This window comes from Pteropus medius, unplaced genomic scaffold (genome assembly GCF_902729225.1).
Source record: "Pteropus medius unplaced genomic scaffold, Ma_sr-lr_union100, whole genome shotgun sequence".
NCBI classification, from domain to species: domain Eukaryota; kingdom Metazoa; phylum Chordata; class Mammalia; order Chiroptera; family Pteropodidae; genus Pteropus; species Pteropus medius.
Window position 1 is genome coordinate 744,213 of NW_024354501.1, and position 9,343 is coordinate 753,555.

At 56.6% G+C, this 9,343-nt stretch overlaps 1 protein-coding gene and 1 non-coding gene across 2 annotated transcripts in view; both read left to right on the forward strand.

The window, feature by feature from the left end:
- The window catches only part of ATP10A (ATPase phospholipid transporting 10A (putative)), a 55,103-nt gene extending 54,003 nt beyond the window's left edge, over positions 1–1,100 (forward strand). Inside the window, exons 20-21 of the mRNA XM_039853453.1 lie at positions 372–559; positions 647–1,100. Coding sequence (XP_039709387.1) covers positions 372–559; positions 647–1,100 — 642 coding nt within the window. The remainder of the gene's footprint in view (positions 1–371; positions 560–646) is intronic.
- A 954-nt stretch (positions 1,101–2,054) lies between these two features.
- Positions 2,055–2,127, forward strand: TRNAG-UCC (transfer RNA glycine (anticodon UCC)). Its single transcript has one exon. It is a non-coding gene; the product is annotated as a tRNA-Gly (tRNA).
- Positions 2,128–9,343: the final 7,216 nt, after the last annotated feature.

The window sequence follows — 9,343 nt, forward strand, 5'->3', positions numbered from 1 at the left end:
CACGGATGTGTTTACCTGGGGGACCCCCATCACTGCCATCGCGCTGCTCACCTTCCTGCTGCACCTGGGCATCGAAACCAAGACCTGGGTGAGAGGGGGCGGGGCTTGGGGGGGCTTGGCCTGCGCGCATGCGCGCCCGCGAGAGCCCGGTGTCCGGCGACCCGGTCCCCTGGGGCCCACGCCGTGGGCTCTGGGCAGCTCAGCCCCCTCCCCGCCTGGGTCCAGGCGGGTCCCCGGGTCCCCGGGTCCCCAAGCCCCAGCGGCCGCCGTGCCAAGACCCGTTTTCTCAGCCCTCAGAACGTCGCCGCCAGTGCGGATGACCGGGGCCTTCCTGGCTGAAACAGCGGCCCTCTCTGTCTCTTCGCCCTCAGACCTGGCTCAACTGGGTGGCCTGTGGCTTCAGCGTCCTTTTATTCCTCGCTGTGGCGCTGGTTTACAACGCGTCCTGCGCGACGTGCTACCCGCCGTCCAACCCCTACTGGACCATGCACACGCTCCTGGGCGACCCCGTGTTCTACCTGACTTGCCTCCTGGCGCCCGTCGCCGCGCTGCTGCCCAGGTGGGTGTCGCCGGGTCGCGTCCTGGGCGGGCTGGGGCCCATTTCATCCAGCGACGGCCGCGCTGACGCCGTGTTCGCTCTGCTCAGGCTGCTGTGCAAAGCTCTCCAGGGGACCCTTTCCCCCACCCCGCTTCAGCGGGGACGCCAGCTGGCCAAGAGGTCCCCCAGGAGACTCGGCACCCCCAGAGAGCCGCGGGGCCGCGCCCCGGCGGTGCAGAGCATGGAGCCGCTGGAGCAGAGCAGTGCGGGGGCCTCCGGGCCCGTCCCCCGGGACCAAGCCTGGCCGGCGGCGGCGGCGGCGGCGGCGGCGGCGGCGAGGACGAGCGCCAGCGGCCACACGGCGCCCCTGCCGTCCGTCTTCCGCCTGCCCACGCTCGGCCCCTTGGGCTGGGTGTCGTCGCTGTCGCTGCTCGGCGGGCTGGGCAGTGCCCTGCAGCTCTCCCGAAGCGGCTTCCGGGCGGACAAGCGGGGCGGCGGCTTCCTGCGCGGGCCGCCCCAGGACGCGTGTGGCCCCCGCGGACAGGCCGCCGGCCCCTTCTAGCGGCGCCTTCGGAGGGAGCCCGCGGTGGCCCTGGGGTGGCGTCTTCAGCGCAGGTGTCCCCGTTGCTTATGTTCATTTGCACAGGAGAGTTCCGATGAGATGTATTTTGTATGTTTCCGAGGCTCACACAGGAAACGGAAGGTACCAAAAAAGAAAGTTTATTTTTTAAAAGTAGAGTCTATTGAAAAAGAATCAGAGCTTTAACATAAAAGTTTAAAAAGAGACGCGTGCGGTTTATTTTTTCATCTCGCTGTGTGCCAGCAGCGTGGCTGCCGTGCACCACGCGTGCCCTCTGGCTCCCCGCGTGAGTGCACGTGCCAACGCCGGGAATGCGGGCGTCGGGGGAGACGATGACCCCCCCACCAGTGAGCTGTGTCCTGGGGCCCCCAGCGTGGGAGGGCAGAGGCGCCACTTCACCCCGCGTCCTCAGTCTCTCGGTGCTACGGGGGCGTGTCACGCGGTCACCTTGTGGGTCTGACAGGCTTCCCCTCCAATCCGGTACAAGCGATCAATAACCCGCAGTTTGGGAAGAGAGCGTGTGCCTTGCCACTGCGGTGTCAAGCTGTTAACACGCGACCTGACGCAGCATGTCCTGAGAAGCGGGGACACTTCCTCAGGGTGAGCCCTTGCAGAAGCCATGCAGGAAACAGCTGGGTGACACGTGTCATGATTTACGACAGAGCCGCAGTGATCAAACAGTGCGATGCTGTTCCGAGGACAGACGAAGAGGCTAATGCCGCGGAACACAAAGCCTAGCAACGCAGCAACGCGCGTCTCAACGCCTGGTTTCTGACAACCTGGTACAGCAAACCGTGAGGGGAAAGGGTAGAATTTTCGATAAATGGTGCTGGGTGAACTGTATATCCTCTTGAGGAAAACAGAGTTGACTCCCTCACAAAAAATTCAGGATCGGAGAGACTGCAGATCTAGATGGAAAAGGCCTAACGAGGACGCGGCTCCATAGCGCAGCGGTCAGCACGTCTGCTCTCCACGCAGAAGGTCCTGGGTTCGCGCCCCAGTGGAGCCACGGCCCATGGTCTACGGCCACGCCGCCCTGAATAATGATGTCTGATCTCAGAAGCTAAGCAGGGTCGGGCCTGGTTAGTACTGGATGGCAGACCACCTAGGAAGACCAGGTGCTGTAGGCATAAATAATGATAAATTAAAAAAAGAAAAGAAAAGGCAAGACAATAAATCTTCAGGAAGGTAATAAAGAAAAATATTTGCATGATCTTGGGGCCAAGGAAGAATTTCTTAAATAGGACAGAGAAAGGGCTAACCATACGGGATAAAGGTAGTTTGAACAATATTTGATTTATGAATGAGCCGCTAAAGACACCAGTGTACGAGTGCACAAGCAGGCCACGCACTGAGAAGACATGTGATTCATGTGACCGACAAAAGGATCACATCCAGAATAGCAAAGCATTCCTGACACGTCAGTAAGAAAAAGATGACACAATAGAAACATGGAAAAGTGATTCAACCAGTTATTTCCCCAGACGTTTGTTGTTCTAAATGGACAATAAGTATACGAAAAAGTTCTCAACCCTGTTAGTAACATGGGAAATGTATATTCCTTAAAAAACTGGCCAATCACAAGTGTGATGACAATGTGCCACATAAATTTCTATGTAAACTGGCGCCATTTCAGGAAGGAGAAATAAGCATTTGCTATGACCAGGGTGACCATGTTTGGGAGGAAAAAATGGAGGCTCCCACCAGACAAGACAGCAGGACAGCGGGCCTCAGTCGGACTGTTCCAGGCAAACCGGGGTGCAGGTGTCACATCGACGGTGTGCTCTCCTGCCTACCAATGCCGCACCAAGACGCAGGCTCGAGGAGGCACGGCGCATGTAAAAGCCCCCAAGCGGGAGCAACCCCAATACCAATCCGCCTGGGGTGCATGCAGAAATCCTGTATACATCCACGGAAGTGTGTACCCGGGAGTGTGCACATACGACAACGGCACAGGAAGGAATAAGTGAACTAGACCTACGCGCAGCAACAAAATGCGTCTCACACAGTGGTGACGGAAAAAAAGTTAAGGCGCCAGAAACGACACACAGCATCATTTCAGGCAACACGAACCGTGACGCTCGCCCCACCGCTGCTGTGAACTGCTCACAGTTGGGTTCGGCTGTAGATGCTCACAACGTTCGTCGCATTTACAACCAAAAAAAAAAAAATGAAAAAAGTTCAAAGTGCGATCATAAAAAATGGATACCATCTATGACACGGTGACGTCGGGCGAGGGGAGAAAAAGCAGCTGAGCCAGGCTGCTCTGCAATTCCAGTTAGCACAGCGCACACGTTTAATACAAAAGCCAGGGAAAGGATAATTAAAATGAGTCACATCTGAGTCAGGAGATTGACGATGATTCGTTTTTATAATTTGACACTTCCTGTAATCCTATTACATTGATTTTTACAGTATAATAAACATAAAGGACTTACTGCTTTATTGAGAGATCTCATCATGAGTCTTTCAATAATAAGCTCACTATTTGCAAAATAATTGGAAATACTTAAATTAAAAAACAGTATTCGGGGTGTCTATATATCGCCTGCAGTAAGGGGAATCGGTCCCCTGTTGAGCTTAATGAAGAAAGAACCCGATGACAGTGACATCTTGGTCTCCGCGCCCTTGGCTGCTCATGCCAGGGCTTAAAGACCTTGCTGGGGACTCGGGGGGAAAGCACCTGCTTTTCCTGGCGCGGCCTGCTCTCTATTTCTGGTGCTGGAAAAAGGACCGGGGACTGTGTCATCTGGGACCTGTGCAGAGAAGAATGTGCCTTTCTTGCCAGCGATGAAGCTGGCAAATGTCCTTTAAGCACACTTGTCCGAAATAAAAACGTCCTCTCTCATGTCCACTCATGCTCAGACCAGTGCAGGCCACCAGAGGAACAGGAGGACACCGCAGACGAGTCAGCCGCCGAGCCAGTGCGGACGCTGACACGGCTTCCCGTGGGGGGAGGCGGAGACGGTCCCACAGCCCACGCCCTCCGTCTCACAGGCCTCGGCGGCTTCTGCTGACTTGTGCTGTGGCCGATGGTGGAGGGCAGAGGCCGGGGCACTCACCGGCCACCGCGCCAGCGGAGCGCCCACTGGCAGCTCCTTCCCAGCAGCAGGAGGCGAGACCACAGGCCACATGGGCCAAGTCCGGGAACCTCAGGCCTTCTCAAATGCTGGGGGACAGCAGCCCTGCACCTCACTGACTTTGCAGAAGCCGACTCCGCGGAGACCAAAGCACCTGAGACCCGGGGCCGCAGCCCTCCCCGGCGGCCCGGCCCTGTGACCACGCGCAGTCTCTGCTCAGAAAAGGGCCATGAACCTCACAGGCACAAAAGCACCGAAAGACTACGTGGCACTTACTACGGGAACAAGCGGAGATGCTTTTAAAACGTGCTTCCTACAGAAGGGACCAGAATGCACCACCGGAGAGGGGCTGTGGGCCGTGGCAGCTGCTTTAGGGTTCTGAGGAACCCCCACCCTGGTCCCCACCGGGTCTGAAAGAGCCACCACAGCCGAGAAGTGGCAATGACCCAAATGTCCCCGACACCTGCATGGTGACAAGATCAAGAAAATGCGCGCACACGTGCAGTGGCGTGTCCAGAGGGGCCCGCGGCATGCGACAACACGGATGCCCCTCGGGACGTCACACTCAGCGGAACACCCAGTGACCCGCAAGTCTCGTGGTCTCAGCAGCTTGGACTGACTGCTCGGAACCAGGAGGTCTGGCTCAGGGTCTCCCCAAGAGGCGGGCCACCCCCACAGAGGGCGCAGTGCCCTGTCCCTCCCTCCGCTGGCCGGGCCGGCCCTGCACGATGCCCAGAGTGGGGAGCGAGGCACCCGTTTCTGCCTTTCACCCCTTTTGCACAGGGGGCCCAGCGAGGATGCCAGAGGCCCCCCTCTGCTGGAACGGGTCTCCAACGGCGCCCCAGAACCGGAGCGGGCTCTGCCCGGGCCACAGAGCTCAGTTTCAAGGTTAAATTCTATAACCACCCGAAAGTGTGAGCAGGAGGGACTCCGTTTCTGTCACGGAAAGGCCCTGCCGTCCTGTGCCCTCCGTCCAGAGGGCTGGAAGGGCACACGTTTCTCCCTCGGAGCTGGTGCAGCGCCCCGGGCGTCCCCGAGCACAGCCGAGCAGAGAAGAGGCGGCAGCGTCGCCCTGAGACCAGACGGGGTACTGCGGTGTTCTGTTGTGATAAAAGCCTAAGATTATTTTCCACCTTCTCTTCTGCCTGGACCTTAAGTTGGAGGAATCGCGAACATCGCAGACGGTTTACCGGGAGAGGACATGAAACCGGAATCTTCGCCAGGCTTTTCTGAGAGCCGAGATCTTGCTGGCTCACGGGCCGTCCCCGTGCAGCCCGACTCCGCTCGTGCAGCCGAAACGCGCTGTCACAAGTCAGAGCGTCGGTGACATCTCTCGGTCTGTCCAACTGGTCCCCTGGCCACCAATAAACACCGAACCACAAGGGAACGAGGCACGCACGTGCTCCAAAGCCTCTGAATCCTCACGCGACCTTTCAGAATACCTGAGTCTGCGTTTCTGAAGCGAAGGCCGAGGCCAAGACTGAGCCAGGAGCCGGCTCGGGACGGAGCTCCTGAAGCTGTCGTCGGCCCAAGCGCGTGGAATTCACTCTCCGGCGACTGAGAAGCTGCCGGAACCGGGCAGTCTCGGCGGCTTCATGGAAGGGGCAGCGGCGGCACAGAGCGCCCCGCCGCCCTTCACGGCTGTTTGCGGGAACTGCGTCCTCGGTGGACAAGGCGGGCGCAGGGAGCCAGGCCTCTACCCTGCCCGGCCCTCCCCGCAAAGGAACCGAGCCCCGCACAGACGCACCTCCATCTCGGACTGCAGGGCGGACGAGTCCCCGAGCCCCTTCGGTTTCTGCGGCGCTGACAAGCAGAGGGACTGGCGTTCCAGGGGCCTTTACACAGCCGACAGCCTGGGGGGCACAGGCGGGGCGAGGGGTCGCTGTCCAGGGCCTTGAGGGCCCCCCCTGCCCAGAACGGGGCCTCACGCAGGCGCACTCCGAGGATCGGAACTTAAGCCGCGGGAGACCGACGGCCCCTAAGCGCCCACGACGACAGAAGACGAACCTCCCGACCAAAGAGCGTCCCCCAGGAGCTCCGACCCCGTCCCCCAGGAGCTCCGGCCCCCCGTCCTCGTCCCCGTCCCCGTCCCTCGGTCCTGCTCGCTCTGCCGCTCCTTGGCTCAGCGCTGTCAACGCCGGCCGCTCTCGCTTAATCCCACGGGGCTCTCTGTGTCGTATTTTCACTTCCGTTCAAGTCAACGCATTTTCAGATTTTTCCACGAGGCTTTCTTTCCAGCGCAGGGACTGCGCAGGGCTGTTGAGCGATTCTTCTGGTACTCTATCTGTTTTTCCCGCTTTCTCTAGTTCGGTTGCTGGTGGTTACGAAACACTCTGTATGATTTCATTTCCTTGAAATTTGTTAATTTTATTTCGCAAGATATCATCTCTCTTGGTCTATGTTCCACGGGCAATCGAAAATAATGTAAGTTCTGCTGTTTTGAGGTGGAGCGTTCTAGAAACACCTGCTACATCCTGTTGGTTGAGGATTTTGCTGAGTCCTCTCGTGTCCTACCCGATTTTGTATCTAGTTGTTGCATCAGCTGCTGAGAGAGGACTGTGCAATCCCTCCAAGCGCGTGTGAGCTTCTCCCTTCGCTTTTCCTTCACGTTTTACAGCTCTGTTGGGTCTGAAGATCGCTCTGTCTTCATGGTAGATCGAACCTACTGTTATTATGTAACATTCTTCTCCGTTCTTGGTAATAGTCTCTGTTCTGACATCTACTTTATCTGATATTAACGTAGCTGTTCTTGCTTTTCTTTGACAGATGTTTTCATGACATATCTTATTCCGTCTTTTTACTTTCAAACTGTTTATATTCTTATATGTTTCAAATGAGTTTCTTACGGACAGTATAGTTAAGTCATTTTTCAACCCGCTTTAATTGGTATATTTAGACCACCTCCATTTAATCTCTGCCTTTGAAACTAGTATACTCAGATCACTTAAATTTAATGCTATGATTTATATGTTAGGCTTAAGTCTACCGTGTTTTAATTTTTTGTTTGTTTTCTCTTCCTTTCGTTTCTGGGTTGTTGTGTTTTTTTTCTGTGACTTGAACTTCTTTTAGAATTTCATTTTTACTTGATTTTTAGTCACCTTTGCAGAATTTTTAAATGCTTGCCCAAGATGCTACATTACGTAAATACGTCCGTCACCAGTGTGGACATTTTACCGGCTTGTGTGAAATGTGGAAAAGGTTTACCCCGCGCCCTCCTCCGTTCCCACGCGTACATCACAGGAACTACATCAGACCGAGCTCTGAGTTTCGTGTCAACCATTAAACACTTCAGAGAAAAACGTCCATATCTTCGCCTACGGTGCTCTCACCTCCCGATATTCCCAGAGTCCCTCATCGTCCCCCTAATGTTCCGCCATTATTTTAGGGCACCTGCTGGCAACAAACTTAGTTTCTTCAGCTGAAAATGTTTTTACTTCTTCTTCGTTCCTGTAGAGTATTTGTCACTGGAGGGAGGATTTTAGGCTGGCACGTTTCTGCTTTCAGCGCTTGAAAGTGTTGAGACCCTTCCGGGCTCCCTGACCCCAGCGAGCAACCCGCTGTCACCTGAGCCGCTTCTCCTCCGTCCTCGTCATTCCTCCGCTGCTGCTTTTTAGACATCTTTCTTTCCATTTAGCTTCTGTTTTTTTGCTACATGTGTCTTGGTGCGAACGTCTTTGATTTTATCCTTCTTCGGAATTTCTCCCAGCTTCCCGAATCTGCAGGTTCCGTCTATTTCCAGATTTGGGACGTTTTCAACAGTTATTTCTCCTATTACTTTTTCGGCCCCTGCCCTGTTTCCCTCTGGGGCTGCGATGACACAAATGTTAGATCTTGTCTTATAGTCCCTTAGGTGCCCGAGACTGTTCTTTTCCTCCTGTCACTTTCTCTCTTTCTCAGACGGGGTCATTTCAGTACCAGTCAGTCCGAGTCGTCGGTTCTTCTCTCTCTCTGCCCCGTCCCGTCGTCGAGCTCGTCCATTGAATGTTTTCTCGTTCATTTTTCCTGCTCTAATTTTTTTATTCAGTCCTCCCTTGTAGCTTCTCGTTTTCTGCTAAGATCTTCTACTTTTGCTTGTTTCGAGACTGTGCGTAACCGCTCAGCGAAACGCTTTTACGATGGCTGCTTTCAGACCTGCACTGCATGACTGCAGCACGTCCTGAGTGTCACCCTGGCGACCGTCCCGGCTCTCGGTCTGACGAGCGAGTGGTTTTTAGCCGGTTACTATGAGGCTGTGGGTCCTGCGTCGGCCCTTTTAGGTGGCAGTGGCCCGTCTCGTGGTGTGCTAGCAGAGCTGTGTCACTGCGGCGGGTGCTGAGCGCGAGGAGCTCCTGCAGGCGCCAGTGGAGACCGCCAGGCCTGGCTCCGTCTGCTGGGTGCGCTCCCCACGCTGGGTTCCGCGCTCTGGGTGCCCTCTCTCCACTGCTAACGAGGCACGAGTCGGATCCCGGCCCCAGGCACAGGAGACAACGATCAGGTGAGGGCAGAGGCGGCACCTGCTCTCTCAGGCGCAAGGCGAAGGTGGGACATGCTGGCTTCTCTCTACGGATCTTTTCCTCACAGAAAATCCTTAAAGAAAACTACTGTTTAGCTCCAAAAGAAAAAGCCACCTGCCACCCGCACTGTTCACTTTCCCGTACGCTAAATCGCACTGGGGTGAATGTGCCACGTGAGGGAAAAAAGCCTGATGCGGCCCGTCATGGCCACGTACCACGCACGGCGCCATGACCTCCAGCCCCAGAGCGAGTGGGAGAGGCGCCCCAGAGGGCCAGGGACGCGGGTCGACCCCTCAGGGTCAAGCCGGAGCGAGTGGGGGGGCGCAGGCGAGTCCAGCTCGTCCATCCTCAGGGGGCGGGCGGCGTTAGTCTGACACCCTCGCGTTAATGAGGCGCTAAGCATGACCTGCCCCGCCGAGTCCTTGGTGACTTGGCGCAAAGCCCCTCTGTGCCGACTCCGTCCTCAGCCCCGCCCAGCTGCACGAAGGTGGGGATGCTCAGGAGGCAGCAAGGCCACCTCGCTCCACGTCGCGTGGAACTGCGGGCATCCGATTCCAAGGCGACCACCCTTCCCAGCGCGCGGTTCGGGCCGACAAGCTCCAGGACAGGCACTCGTCCAGCGCCCACCCCGCGGGTGCCCGGCCAGTTCCCG